Raw genomic sequence first — 16,097 nt, forward strand, 5'->3', positions numbered from 1 at the left:
CTCCGCTCTTCAATACAACGTCATCATTTATCCTAGATTGTTCAAAAAGCTCGTCAAATACATTTAATAGGCTGTTTCTGGTATCTTTATTAGTACTCTGGGCTGATCCAGTGTCATGTTCAACTTTAGGTGTCTTCCCCTGCCCTCTGTGTGTAGGTTTAAATAGAGTCTAAGTCTCTGTCTCCAGTGTCTGGCACGTGATGATGTGAAAATTGATATAATAAACGTTCTGCAGCTGCTCTGTTGGTCTTGGAAACAGGTTGTTTCACTGGGGTGGTATTTTTTATCTACCAGAGATGCACTGATACACTGTCAGTGGTGGCTAATGTCAGCTTTATATAACAATATTGTTTTTGGTCTAAGATAATATTTGGCCAACTTAGGCAACCTCTTTATAAGCTTTCTTTCTAGAAAGAAGGCTTATAAAAATGTCAGTTCAACTATCTGACACTGTACTCTTGTGGCTGTTTCTTCCTCTTTAGGATCCGGCTGTCTGTGCGGACTCCTGGCATCTAGACTGGTGTCATGTCTCTGTGCACGTTAAGCAGCTGCGATGATGTCATGGTTAAAGAGGTGGGCGATCTAAAGATGAGTGAGTTCATGTGCTCCATCTGGGTTTTATTCACTCAGAGGAAAACAGAATATGATGGAACAGCAAATGAAAGTCCCGCTCTTGGCATCACTCATCCTCGTGGGACCGGACTGATCTTAATCACATCGGACTGTCCTGTCTGTCTCTAACAAGGACCTATTGTCCCCGTCTTTATTGCCACCTATTATGAGAATATGACAAGTGGTTGTGGAATATGCGCGAGCTGTGAGGTGTTTCATTCTTTCTCTGGCCGTGTCTGGGTGATGCTTCCTGTAGTGCATAGTAAACAGTCATTTAGAGCACACAGTGCTGATTTAGTGTTAACATCTTCCATGTGACAGTACATAATTTAGGAGTGCATGCTGCCCTCATTCTGCCAGTCATGGCTTCATCCTCTGTGAAGTGCACAGAAAAGTGACTGTTGACGCTGGATCTTTGTCAAGTGCAGCTCTGTCCAGTCACAAATTCATCTAACTGATTAGGATGAAGTGTGGCATTTGTTAATGTGAATTTAAATGGCAGCGTCCTGTCAGTCCAAACACGTTGCAGTTCTTTTTAAACAGTGGCTTTTAGCTAAATCTCACTGACATTCAGAAGTGAAAGAGCTGAGTGTCACTCTGCAACTCTTCATTTTTACAGCTCCTAGTTTCCTTTAACCCTTTTTTTTTAGGTGGTGCAGGGGGTCTTTAGATTGAGATAGCAGGTCAACAGTTTATGCAACATACAAGTGGCTTTCATCATCTAAAAGCTGGGAACCTGAGGATTAATTTGGCATGCAGCTCAGCACTGCATCAAGTTTTGTAATAGATGGGTTTTGGTTCGGTGCCTTCTCAACCTTTGAAATTTTACAACGTACAGACTGACTCAATGTAACAGGAAACACTTCCGGGCAAACAACTGCAAGTTTTTTGTTTTTTTTTCTTTTATTTTCTGGGGCTTTTTGCCTTTAATGTACTGGACAGTGTGAAGTGGGGAGACAGAAAGAGTGGGGGATGACATGCAGCAAAGGGTTGCAAGCCGGAGTTGAACTCGCGACCACTGCAGCGAGGCATCACCTCTATACATGAGGTGCTGGCTCTATCCACTAAGCTACCGACGCCCCAGACAAGTGGAAGTTGATTTGAACTTGTTCATTTCCGTTGTCATTTTTAGTCAAAACTGTAACATTTAAAGATCTATAGTTAAACATGGTGGTCTGACCTATTTGACATCTGTGTTTTGCTTATTTTATGTACAGTATTGCTCTGTTAGCATCTTTGATAAACCAAATCTACCAGCATGGAAGCTAAGCAATGTGTTGCTGTGGACAGGGGGGACTGCAAACAAATTTTAGCCACTAAAAAACATTAAATTCAGTTCATGCTATATCTGCAATATGTTAAGCGCTTTACCTTACACACTATAGCCAACTGAGGTAGCTATAGAGCAGCAAGTTCCTCATTCTGCAAAGAGAAATTAGTAGTGGCTTTGAGATAACGGCCTCAGTTCCCGATTGGAAAAGGCTGTCTGATTGCAAGATAAAGCCTTGAAAATATTCAAAATATAGCATACATTTGAACTAACAGAGATTATTTTTATGTGGCTAAAATCTAACTAACTAAGGCACAGTTGTCTCAGCTCTGTTTAATTTCTTGTATGTGATGCATAGGTTGTCTAACTAGACGTTATTGGAAGCAGACATTGTCTTCCATCCTGTAGGGGCTTAGAAGATTGTGATGGTAGTATATGATGGCCTTTCCATGCTAAATTTTTGACAACTTGAGAATTGATAAAAAAAAAAAAAAGGTCAAAATTTACAGGAAAAAACCCTTGAAAATAGCACATTAAGACACCAAAATCTTAAGGAACATCACGGAAAAATCCATGCTGTAATTTGCTATCAAATTTTTTTTTTTTTTTTTTTTAAAGATTATTTTTTGGGCTCTTGTTGCCTTTATTACTGTGTAGCCAGAAAGTGACAGGAAAGGGGAAGAGAGAAAGAGGATGACATGCAGCAAAGGGCCACAGGCTGGGATTAAACCCAGGCCACTGCAAAAGACTCAGCCTACGTGGGGTGGACACTGTACTGGCTGAGCTAGAGGCCGCCCTCGTATCAAAAACTTTTGACAGATTTCTGTTAAAGAATTGCATTTTTTTGCAACTGGAAGGCAAGTACGTCTTTTCTGGAAACAGCTGAGACACCCCCGTATTGATAATATATCCATGAAATTAGGGCTGCCACGATTAGATTATTAAAATAATCGGTGACTATTTTAGTAGTCGACTAATCGGTTTGAGTCATTTTTCATAGAAAAGTACTATAAAAGTACCCCAAAATACTCTTACTGCAGCTTCTTAAGTTCAGATATTGGCAGCTTTACACACTCTCCCGTGACAGTGAACTAAAACCCTTCGGCGTGAGTATGAAACAAGACATTAGATGACGTAATTTTGGGGTTTGGGCGAGACAGACCGTCATTTTTCAACATTTTAACACATTTTTCGATAAAATGATTAGTCGACTAATCGAAGAAATAATCGACAGATTAGTCGACAATGAAAAAAATCGTTAGTGGCAGCCCTACATGAAATCCATACATCCTCTGCATAAGAGAATACAGTGAGGTAAAGTTTTATTGAAAATGGCCTTACTACAATGAAACAGCCTCTGTAGGGGCTAACATCATCACATATGAATACAGGTGGGCTCACTGAATTCACAAGAGTCTCAGAGTCATACCCAATTTATGCAGTCCCCAGTATGCAGGTATATTATGTTTTTTTGTTTTTTTGTTGTTGTTGGGTTTTTTTTGCCCAAAACCGCATAGGACTGGCATGAAGTCTGTATGTCTGTTAAGGGGAGGCTTGTGGGGACCCTTAGAACCCATTTTCATTGACATATCTTCAGGTGAGAGGTCAAGGGACCCCTGGGACAATGCTAGTTGTTCCCTCATCAAACTTTATCCTAACTGTTGAGTGTTAAAACTCGGCCTGCTACAGCCTCTGAAAGACAGTAATGTCAGCTGAGGACGCCAGCATCCTAGCAGAGTGGAAGAAGTAAAAGAGAGTCTTTTAACTGAGAACCTAATCTCACTGACGTTCAGAACCGACAGAGCCAGGTGTCATTCTGCCACTCTTCATTTTTCTTTAAGCCCCTGGTGTTCTTTAAAAATCTGAACCTCGAGTGTTTACTCAATGATTTTAGGTTATAATTAGCAAGCCCACCTCACTTTTTCAACCACAGCTGCACACTCTGGGAATGTTAAACGGCTTTGTACCCCAGAAATTGTGCCAGTGTTGGCAGCTCCTGCCACAGTTGCTAGTTTATTCAATAAGGGGATAGTCTGTGCAAAGTGCCTATCAGTGGCAGAGTACTTAAAGAACCCACAGGAGTATAGGATTTCCATTCCAAACGAGGCCATTTGTTTGTGGAGTTTTGTGTGTGTGTATGTGTGCTGTAAATGTGTGCACGTGCTGCTCAGGGTGATGTGCTGTCTATCTCAGCACACAGGCTGTCTGTCTAGTCTCTGCTCTGTGGGTTTGATGATGATGTGTGCATGTGAGAGACACAGGGCTGTCTTTGTCTGTGCACTGCTTAAGCTGCTTTGTGCCTGAATGCTCCACGTGCACAGGGACCTTTGTCATCCTTTGAAACAAGCAACCCCCTTGTGTCTGCTATCGCTGTTTGCTGAATGATCGGAAAATAAACAATAAAACGTTTTCAGGCGGCACCCTGCTCACGCCAGGCATCAGTAAATACTCTTCATATTTGAGAGAGGTCTGGAAAAGGCTGGCGCGTGCCAGCGACCCACACTGATGCCTTTTGAAATGCCACAGTTAAGCTCCGCTGCAGCGATGAATGACCACAGACAGTAACAGACAGACAGTGCCAGGCAGATGCTCTGTTGTCCAAACAGAGAACAATATGTGAATAGGGTACAGTGACCAGCGACATCAAACTGCTGAATAATACAAGTGTCTGAATGTGACACACTGTCTATTCAATTAGTGTCATTACATGATGTTAACAAATCCATGGTCCCAGCATGTCTGTACACTGATTCCATTAACCTCCCCTTTTCAATGTCAAGCCTGCTATATGGTTATTTTACTGAGTAAAGTTTTATCTCTGAAACATAACAATTCCCTGACTGTAAACTGGAATCTGTGTTGTATCACCGCTGGCACCACATTTGCAGTCCAAGTGGATCTTTGTGTCAATTTGATTAAACTAAATCATCATTTTTTATTACCGTAAAATTATGTGTGTTTCTCATGTGATATTTCACATTGACTTTGCTAAACACAATTAACAGATTTTTCCTTTATGAATATTCTGTTAAACCTGGACCCTATTTCCCTGTGTTTTTGTGTCTAAGGGTGCTTTCACACCTGCCCCATTTAGTTTGGTTCAATTGAACTCAAGTTTGTTTGCCCCCTCAGTGCAGTTCATTTGGGCAGGTATGAACACAGCAGTCGCACTCTGGTGCACACCAAAACAACCTTCAAGACCTTCTAGAAGAGGTGGTCTTAGTCCGGTTTAAAACAAACTCTGGTGCGGTTTGTTTGTGGTGAGAACGTGTTCCGACCTGGATCTGAACCAACTGCACTCACATGACACATTGTTTGGGTTAAACATGAGCATGTTACAGTCCTGGAGGATTATTAATGTGCACCTCCTCCTGTACTGCCTTAATATGCACATTCAGCACATCCAATGCATCAAAACATTGTTTTCTAGTTGGAGCCACGCCTCGTTTTCAAACTGTATGGTTTGACTAAAATGAACAATGACAGCAATATAGTCCACAATGAGCAGCGCTAAAATCAACCTGCGTAGTTGTCCCTCCATTGTGACATTAGAAAGTGTCACATTTATCTTGCAAGTGTACTCTTCCTCCAGGTTTTGTTTACTTCCTGGATTTTTCCCACATGGAAATTCTGACCAATCAAGAGCAGCTTTCATGTGTAAGGCATTTTAACTGGTCCGCTTGTAAATGCTGCTGTGAGAACATGAACCAACTCTAGGCAATTATGCAACTTTGTAACAAAATTAGATGATTTGGACCAAAGCAAGACAACTCTCAGTCTGAAAGCAGCCCAAGTGACAGATTCAGACAACAATTTTTGAAATTGGTCCAGTATTGAGAGAGACAGCTGCAGACGCGGCAGCGAAACAGGCTGCAGTGTAATCCCTATGGGCAATTGTGTACCATCAATTTATGTCCACTTAAAAGTGTTAATTTTTACCACTGGCAGGCTCAGGTTGTTATTTTAAGTGTCTGACAACATTAAGGAAAAGAACCTACAGAGAAATGTTTTTCTTTACCTTTCGCTGGTCTAAAATCTTTCAGATGACACTAAGCTAGGCTTTCTGTACTCTTCACACTTCTCTCTACAACTCTCACGAACATTTCCACTGTTGTTTTCCTGCAACAAGTTACTCTCGCAAGATTTCAGAATGAGACTTCTCCTTGAGCGAAACTTGGTCACAATAACAAAAACACCAGCAAAAGATATGCAGAAATGCTTCATTTCTCTGTTAGATACTTAAAGTTTACATTGCAAAAATCACCTACAGAGACTACATTGCAGCCCTGTTTTTTTTTGGCTTCAGGCTGTAGCACTCTTTCTCAATACTTGACCAGTTTAAAAAAAAATTGTTGCACCCATTAGTCACTTGGATACAAAACATAGGGTCCCATGGTCAAAAATATTGAAGTTTACCTTTAATGATTGTATTGTTTTTGTAAACTTTCCAGATTACCTTTTTACTTTAGCCTAACCAGAGATTAATGATGTAGTGTTTTCCTACCTTTCTACTGCTCAGTAGTGAATGTAGGTCATGGTTTTTATTTATACTTATCAACAAGGTTTCAAAATTTTTAGATCAAAGGGATATTTTGATAGTTTCATACTTTATGAAGCCTTTATGACTCATAATTTGGAGTCAGCCCGCTGAAGTGTCTATGTAGCTGAAATAGAGAAATGAACAAAAGACAATTAAAGCACTCTCGGCCAATGTGATTGCTCCTTAATTTTTTTCTGAAGTCGTTGTTAGAAAATTGCACATTTATGTATTTTTTTTTTATTATATTTTAGGTGGATGCCGTACATGCTCATTTGTTGTGTGTGACAGTTGTACTTGTTTGCTTGTGTTTATTATTGTGACGATGTTTATGCTGCCATCTTGGTCAGGTCATTCTTGAAAAAGAGATTTGTAGTCTCAGTGAGACTTTTGAAGGATATATACATGTGTTTATATAACTATCACATAATTTTTACAGTTTTTACAGTTTTTACAGTCAACTGTTTTGTGGATTGACTACATTAAATTTCTGATTTGATTACTTAGGTACTTAAACACTGTTTCATTTGTACTTCATCGTTGCAGGTGCACAAGCGGCCAAGAAGTCTGGTATTCCAGCTCCTAGAGAAATCCCTTCCACTATAACACGAGACCGCATCTCTCTGAGGGACCAGCTTAGGAGCTCCACCACTAAGAGGATGGTTTCCAGTGCCAGCACTTCCAGCCTCTCCACCCTGGCAAAGCAAACACGTAGTTCAACCAAGTCCCGTGGAGATGCAGAGAGCCAGGAAAAGGGCCTTCTGGAGTGCCAGGTGAAAGAGCTGCTGGCTGAGGCCAAGGCCAAAGACTTAGAGATCAGCAATCTCAGGATGGAGTTGCAGCGCTGCAAAGGTAAAGCCTCCACTGCTCCCTCCTCACCGTCAGCCAACTCTGTCGCATGGCAAGAGCCGGCTGCAGATCGGGAGCAGGAGCAAGTGGCGGAGGCCCTTGTACTGGTTGGGGAGCTGAGGGAAAAGAACGGGAAGTTTCAGAGAGAGCTGGCAGGGCTTAGGGAGGAGAACCAGGCACTGAAGGAAAAATTGCTTTCCTTGGAGGCCTCTCCTCTCTCCAGTACAAACACAAGCAGCCCTTCCAAGCCTTTGGTGAATGGACTGCCCTCAGACTCCAACTCCTCAACTCAGCAACAGGACAGTCTTCCTTCCACTGCCAGCCCTCTCAAAACCTCTGTCTCCTCTGGTTCTGACATCACCAAGGACTCACCATCACCCGACTCCTCAGAGTTTGAGAAGATCCCGTCGCGTTCAGAGTCAGTGAGTAGCGGTGTTAGTGCGGAAGCTGTTACAGCGGGGGCAGTGACCAGTGCAGGAGGGCAGGATGTGTCAGTGCAGAGCCTGACCGAAAGGATTCACAAGATGGAGGAGAGCCACCACAGCACAGCCGAGGAGCTGCAGGCAACTGTGCAGGAGCTGGCTGACCAGCAGCAAGTGGTGCAGGAGCTGACGGCTGAGAATGAGCGTCTGGCCGAGGAGAAACGCCTCCTGCAGACCTCGCTTCAACAGCAGAGAGAGCGCCTGGAGGTGCTGGCCCAGAAGAATGAAGCACTCACTGGCCGACTTCAGGAGCAAGCACAAGCTCAGGCCAAGAGGGAGGAGGAGCTGGGTAGCCAAGGGCCTCGGCTGGCCGAGCTGGAGCAGAGGTATGCCGAGCTGGTCGAGAGCTCGCGCTTCGAACGGGAGAAGCTAGTGGACATCCAGCAGCAGCTGACAGGCAGCCTGCGGGCTCTGGAGGAGGAGCACCAAGAGGCGCAGGGCCAGGTGCGCTGCATCAAAGAGGAGATGGACAGACTGCAGGCCCAGCTGGACAGGGAGGTGGAAGCTGGAGGTCAGGCAGCACAGGTCGCAGAGGAGCAGAGGGCAACAGCAGACTGTCTCAGACTGGAAAACAGTAGGCTGAAAGCGCAGGTGGACATTGAGAGGCAAAAGGTGGGTGAGCTGAAGGCCATGCAGAGCGCTGGTGACAGCAGTGAAGTGCAGAACTTGCTGAAAACAGCCCACGCTGAGAGAGACAGGCTGGAGGTGGAGCTGACAGAGCTGAGGCAGGAGCTGCTACAAGCCCAGGCCGAGACTGAGCACGTGCAAGCCACAATGTCCAAGGTAGGAAGAGTACTAGGTTACAACTCATTTTTTTGTGATATATTGTATTTACGATTTAAAGGAGACCTGTTATGCTTTACCTTATTTTCTTCACTGTTTTTACCAATTTTAATCGCTAAGTCTATTTGTTTTGGAGAGAAGGAGATCTCTGCAGGTAATTTGGCTCTTGGTAAGCACTTGAGGGATTTCTAAGTGTTCTTTCACTAAGTCCCGCCTCCAGACGCAGACTGGCCAATTATAACGTAGCATTGGGCCGGCTCAGACCAGGGTCCGACAACAACACAGCTGCGCTCCATTGACTCTAAGGCAGTCGTTTCGGATTTCCTTCATTTTCAGGCTGGTTTTGTGGATTTGGAGCTAAATGTTGTGCCTGGGGCACGTCGTGTATTAATGATACTCGTTACCTGGAGAGGCTGGAAAAAAATATACGTTTCTTCCCTGTTCCAAAACCAACATCAGACCCTGAAAAGTGCAGGGTTAGCTAGCTAGCTACTGAAGATATAGCCTACTGAATGTATCTACATGCTGCTTTTGCTTTTTAATGATTATAACAGTGAAACAAAGAGCGACCCTGCTGTACAGGAACCAGTGAAGGGAAGCAGGGAAACCTTGCTGATATTCAACCAGCTGTGTGTCATCGCAGTGTGCGCAGATGAACGTGACTTCCCCTGGAGATCCCTTTCTGTCCCGCGGCGGAGGTCCAGATGCTGGCAGCAGCACGGGGGTGAAGCCAAACACAGTTCATCTGCACACACTGTGATGCCACACAGCTGGTTCAATATCAGCAAAGTTTCCCTTTATAGTCATTGTCTTGTGTGGCGATCAGCAGTGATGTGGTGGTTCACTTCTACACTGTGATCTGTAGCCTATAGTTGGGCTTTAGCTTCTAACTATCTTTGTCTTTTTAACCTGTTGTTGCTGCTGAGTCAGTTTGACATCCTGGATATATCCTTCAAACACAGACTGTAGACCGCTCTGTCTGCTTGTCTCTGGAATCACTTTCATTTTTCCAAAAATATGATTATATTTCTTCAGGGAGTGCAGTTAGTTACAGTGTGGGCTCCATGTTTACTGCGACAGCTTGTCGGACCATCACAAAAGAGCAGGACTTAGTGAAAGGTCAACTGGGAGTTCATGCTTGGCACAAGGGAGAAGTTTCAGCTGGCTGCTTCCACCAGTCCTTGCTGCCACTAAATGCTACACACTGTTCCTTTAAACGTAACCTGTATATACACTTTAGGTAATACTAAATGTTAGAGATATTTCCTGTATAAGATGATGACTAAAGGAATTAGTATTTATCACAAAATATAAGATTTTTGCTTGGAGATGATATCTGGAGACAAATGTTGTCGTCAGAGATTCCAATGAGCCTATTTAAAACTGGACAACTCTCTGCTGGTTAGAGAATGTCTGCACTGTTCAAACTTTTTCCAGCTGGTTGCTTCCATTGTGTTGTGCTAAGTGGTGTGTGTACAATCCAGTATTTGAATTATATGTGACTCACTGTTCCAACAAACTTTCTGTTATGTTAGTGAGGGCAGCACTTGTGTCTGACAAAACTTTCAGGAATTCCCCAAAGAAAAATTTGCTTTTACTGTAAAATATGAAAAAGCAAAACCAACAGTTCACTTGTTAAAAAGCAGCTCATTGATTTATGTTCAGATTCTGTGCTTGCAGTGCCGTCATCTTCAGGAATAGATTAGAAAGAGACCAAATCACAACAGTTATGTGTTTAGTAATAGCCGTATCATCAGTCTAGAGATTGCTAATGACTAAAAAATGAGAGTCAAATGGGCCGCCATAACATTTTTAATCATTCTTGGCCCAGTCACTTATTGAATGTGAACATTAGGGCACAGAGTTTCCAAAATGGCCCAAACATGACCATTAAACAGGGTTTACAGCTGGTACTGAATTCTTTTCTTCACCACCACAGCACATGAACTCTTGTTCACTCAAATAGTTTTCATATGATACTCACAAGTCGCTTTGGTTTTCCCCTTCAATACCACAAACACCAGAAAGGCTGTGGCTGTGTGGGTTTGGGGTCATGTAGGTGGTTGTTGACTCCAAATTGAGGCGTGTCACCATCAGCTCAGTGATGTCGTCATTTTTGGACGGTGACTGTAGTGCCAACAGTAGGGTGGTCCTCCAGTGTGTGACCCTCTGAGTCACGCTCCTGTTTTCTGCCACATGGGTGTGAGGGTGAGGCCACGCCATAACTTCAGTCACGAACATCCTAATCTATTAGAGCCATATGGTGTCAGCAGGAGACGGTCCTGCATAACTACATCACTCACTTGTTTTAGTATGCTCACAGAGAGCTGCTTCGCGGTGCCATTTCTCAGGATGCCAGCAACTATCATGGTACACTGACTTCAACTTGAGTGTAGTTCAATACTTGGAGCAATGGACACATTGATGCAGTCAGATCGAATCCTGACTGAACTCTTATTTCCATGAGTCACTGTCACCTTGCATGTCACGACAATGTTGTCATTGTCAGACATAGTTAAGCTCTTGTCTAAACAGCATTACATGGACTCTGCATTACTGCCATTTATAACTATTCACAACCCACTTAAATGTTACTTACATTAACCCTTATTTCTAAGTGACTTTTATCATACTTGAAAACCAGCCTTAATTAATGGGGTAGTTCAAATGTTTTGAAGTGGGGTTATATGAGGTATTTATCCATAGTCAGTGTATTACCCACAGTAGATGGCGGTCAACATGGCCCTAGTTTGGAGAAGCCGGCAGGAGTACTGCCACAGAAGCTAAGCAATGTTCTGCTGTGGATAGGGACAGCAGCACAACATATTTTAGCCACCTAAAAAAAATCAGTATCAGAATATTTTCCCTGCTTTACCTTGCTGTCTGACAGAGAGATGAAACTGGTATCTATGCTCTCTAAAAAGCTGCCAGACTCCATTGACAAAAACAGTAATTTTACCTTCCAGAACATGGGAGTTGCTGGTCTGCCGCTGCCTTGATCAGTTCATTTGTTTATGTTATTGTGTGATTTTGCTTAATCTGAACGAACCCCTTAAAACAGTCACACAATAACACAAACTTACTAACTGACTGAGGCAACAGTGGACCAGCAGCTCCTGTGTTCTGCAAAGTAAAATTACTGCTTTTGTCAAAGCATCTGGTGGCATTGAAGAGAGTGATGTAACAGCTTCAGTTGCCCGTCAGAAAGGTTGTCTGCAGCAAGGTAGAGCGATGAAAATATTCTCAATATAGCGTACGCTTAATCTGACATTGATTTTTTTTAGGTGGCAAAAAACTAACCAACAAAGACAGTGTTTGCTTAGCACCATTTCATTTTTTGTTAGGTTTATGTTTTTAAGGTACATTATGCTGATGCTCCCGTCCACAGCAGTACATTGCTTAGCTTCCATGGCAGTACTCCTACCTACTTCTCAAAACTGGGGCCTTGTTGACCGCCATCTACTGTAAGTAATACACTGACTATGAATAAGTACCTCATACAACCTTACTTAAAAAAATCCAAACTATCCCTTTAAGTGAAAGATGTGGAAGTTATGGTTGAAATGTGTTCTGTGCACTTATGAGCAGTAGTCATTAAAAAAGATGAACGAATGAAGGCTAATTAGACTCGCTATGTTAACTTTTTCTTTTTGCTGCTTGATAGTAAATAGAGTTTGTTTTCATCAGACCAAACAGCACCGTATCATAACTTATTTAAGTCTGGTTTAGACTCAAAAATATTGTCTTGATACAGCTTTATTTTGTGGAGAGTATCATTCATCTAATCTTTTGAAAGACAGTGGTGTGAAAAGTATGCCATTTAAGTCAATATTGATAAATGAATTAAATAAATAAATACACCTATGAAATAAACCTGGAATAATTAACTGAGGCAATAAATATATAAATAAACATACATATAAAAAATATAGCTTAATAAATAAATAAAAGGTTTCACCCTATTCAGTCGAAGTGTCTCCCTTTAAAAAAATATTTTTCAAAGGACTACTTTTATTTATTTTGGGGGACTTTTATTTCTTTTCTATTTCTTTTTATTTTAGGTTCACATTTATTTCACAGCTGTTTTTATTTCTGTTTCTTCTTTGGACAAATCTTTATATATTTATTGTCTAATTTATTTATTTAACAATTTAATTCATGGCAACATTTATTTATTTCATTGGCACATGTATTGATGTATGTATTCATTCAATAATGACTTATATGGCATTCCATAGAAAACACCATCAAGATTATGTGGAGCACCTCAACACTTTTTTGTTTTAGCCTATGACTGTATTAAACACATTGTAATGTCACAAATTCATCCATATATACAGACGGAGGCCAAATGCCAGCAGGTTCAGGAGCGGGCCGAGAGGAGGGAGCAGGAGCTCAGCAGCCGGGTGACTTCACTGGAGGAGGCCGCGATTCACGCTGAGAACCAGGTGAAGGAGCTGAAGGAGACCATCTTCGAACTGGAGGACCAGGTGGAGCAGCAGAGGGCCGTCAACTGCCACACCAACCAAGCCGTCCTGGACATGGAGAGTATGTTCTTCTTTTTGCTGGCTGTTCAGCCCTCTGTGGAGTCTTTCACCTGCAGTCATTGGTGTCTAATATTTAATGTGTCCTCATCTATAAAATTGAGGCAGACAGAAACACCTCCAAAATGACAGTAACGCAAAACCTATACCTCTTTAAACAGTTCCAACAATAACTGAATATTATAACATTTCATGACGGTGGGATTTAAGGTGGATCGGAGGGTTAGGAGGTGGAAACTTTTGAAGCTTACAAACTGGGCGTATTGTAACACATCTGTCTCTGACTTACTATTAGTGCCATTGGCAACTGTTAAACAGTATATGGCTGGATACACTATGTTTCCATAGGCTCTAATGAAACATGGCAGATGAGATAGCTCTGATACTAATATTTCTGCAGTGATGATAAATATTTCTAGAAAGATCTAATAATGTCCAGAAGTCCAGTTGCTGTTGTATCCTCCTCAAGAAAAACAAGCACATGTCTCTATCACTACATTCTTTTTACGATGCCCTTAAATTAATCAATGGATATAAGAGTTTCTAATTTTAGGTATTTTTGGAGAATGCTTCATGCCCACAGTGCAGAGTAGGAAAATACAGATTTCCCCAGATCTGTTAAAACCCGGGGTACATTAAAAAGCAACCACCTGGAGGAGTGTACACACAGCAGGGTGCAGAGGTTGGCTAGAAGTCTACCCAATATTGCTTTATAGATAAAATATACCAGTGCTGTTGTCTGCAAATGGTCATTGCCGTCCAACCCACCAAATCACAAAGAATGCAGTGATGAGTGAGGGGCTTTGTGTTTGTAATAAAATGTAGAGATGCATGGTACACTGAGTCAAGGCTATGTAAAATAGAGGAGGTTGCATGCATATACAATATGTCACTGTAATCAGTCACAGACAGAAAAGTAGCTTCCACAAGTGAAAGTAAATCAAGAGTAATTTCTTATATAAAAGCCAATCTTCACTGTAAGCTTCCCAACTAGAGCAGCAATACGTACATTAAATGAAAGCTTGTCATCTATCCATAAACCCAGGATTATATGAGGACACTCTTTCAGTGAATTTACCATCAGAGGTGAAGATGCTAAAATCATCAAGCAACTGTGAGCGAGCTTTTGAGAAGACCATAAACTTGTTTTCTGAGCGTTTAAAATCAATTTTAAACTCAGCAGAGCGGTTTGTAATGACTGAAATGCAGTCTGAAGCTTTTGTACTGCAGTTGCAGACTTACTTGTTTTAGTCTCTGCAGCCCCCGAGTTGTGGCTGGTGGTTTTGCATCCTGTTAATGCTGTTTAATTAATGTGATTCTTCCCGAGCCTACAGTTAGACCTGAAGTTCTCTAAAACTTTAATTTTGTCATTGCAGATCTTGTCAAAAAACTGGAGGAGCAGAAAGCTGATGCAGACCGACAGCTGAAGGTCATGAGTAGACAAATGAAGGTAAGAAAGCGTCAATATGCAGACACTTAAAGCTCCTTTTGTAACGTCTGTGGTGCTGTGGTTTGTTTTTTAAAAGAAGGATCTGAAATAAAAGTAACTAGGAAGTCGCAGGTTCAAGTATGGAAATTGACAGTGGCTGTGCTTGCAATGTTTGGGGGACATGGTCATTATCCTAAAGGTTCATGTAGTTCTTCCCATCCAGAAATAAATACACATGAAAGTAAAATTGTTTGTGCATCATTTGTTTTATCAGATTTAGCTATTGTTAGACATCCAGTTAAATCCAAAGGGTTCACAAACAGTTGATGTCAGTTGATGATTTCTGTCTGTATCTATATACCTTTATGTGCATCTATAGAGTATATCCATATGTTTGTGTCTATAGGATGAAAAAGAGGAGTGGCGTCGGTTCCAGGCGGACCTCCAGACTGCAGTGGTGGTTGCCAATGACATCAAGGTGGAGGCTCAGCAGGAGCTCCGTACACTCAGGAGGCAGCTGCAGGAGGAACAGGACCGCAATGCAAAGCTTTCATCAGACCTTGAGGCCCTGCAGGGAGTCAGGTACCACCTACACCATACTCCCTACTTTTTTCAGTTCCCTCCCTCTCCACAAATCCCCCCTGGCTCCCCCTGTTTAGCATCGGGCTGCAGTTCCTTTCTCTCTCAACACGATGTGGTTATGAGATACCTGCCAGAGTCTTGCCATTTCCCCATCCTCTGTTTTACATAAGTGGTACTTATATTGTAAATTTAACTCCCAATAATCTCTTGCTTAAGAGGTTTCCAAAATTCTGAATACCGTGGAAGCCCATTTCTGACGATGTGATGAAACAAAAGATCCTGTAAGTCATTAGAATGAGCAAGTTTCTTGAGGTAATGATATAGTATTTCAAAATAATGATTTAATATTTAAATTTTAAGTTTGACTTAATATTTCAAAATTGCGACTAAGTATCCCAAAAATAATTACTTAGTATCTCCCAAAAAATGACCTAATATTTCTAAATAATGACTCAATATCTCAAAATAATGACATTAAATAATGTCTTAGTATCTTGAAATATTGTCTTAGTATTGCAATACTGAGAAATGCTCTCTAAAAAATGACACAGTATTCCAAAATATTAAGAAACTTTAAATAACAGTAATAATATCTTTAAATAACAAGAATCTGTCTCAAAATATGACGGTCAGGAGTCAGCCCCTCCAAATCTGAGGCCATGGTTCTTTGCCGGAAACCGGTGCATTACCCTCTCCGGATTGGGGGAGAGTTACTGCCTCAAGCTAGGGAATTGAAGTATCTCAGGGTCTTGTTCATTAGTGAGGGTAGAATGCAGCGTGAGATTGATTGGCAGTTTGGTGCGGCTTCTGCAGCAGTGCAGGCACTGCGCCGGTCCATCGTGGTGAAGACGGAGATGAGCTGGAAGGCGAAGCTTTTGATTTACTGGTCCATCTACGTCCCAACCCTCGCCTTTGGTCATGAGCTCTGGGTAGTGACTGAAAGAATGAGGTTGCAGATACAAGCAGCTGAAATGAGTTTCCTCTGTGGGGCGGCAGGACTCAGCCTTAG

At 42.0% G+C, this 16,097-nt stretch overlaps 1 protein-coding gene across 3 annotated transcripts in view; it reads left to right on the forward strand.

Annotated features, from left to right (window-relative positions):
• specc1 (sperm antigen with calponin homology and coiled-coil domains 1) overlaps positions 1-16,097 on the forward strand; it is a 151,817-nt gene that overhangs the window by 65,476 nt on the left and 70,244 nt on the right. For all 3 annotated transcript variants that reach the window (XM_049592035.1, XM_049592036.1, XM_049592037.1), the window contains 4 exons: positions 6,966-8,533; positions 12,874-13,081; positions 14,454-14,527; positions 14,913-15,088. In XM_049592035.1, the coding sequence (XP_049447992.1) occupies positions 6,966-8,533; positions 12,874-13,081; positions 14,454-14,527; positions 14,913-15,088 (2,026 nt within the window). The remainder of the gene's footprint in view (positions 1-6,965; positions 8,534-12,873; positions 13,082-14,453; positions 14,528-14,912; positions 15,089-16,097) is intronic.

Source organism: Epinephelus fuscoguttatus, linkage group LG12, assembly GCF_011397635.1.
Source record: "Epinephelus fuscoguttatus linkage group LG12, E.fuscoguttatus.final_Chr_v1".
Taxonomy (NCBI): Eukaryota; Metazoa; Chordata; class Actinopteri; order Perciformes; family Serranidae; genus Epinephelus; species Epinephelus fuscoguttatus.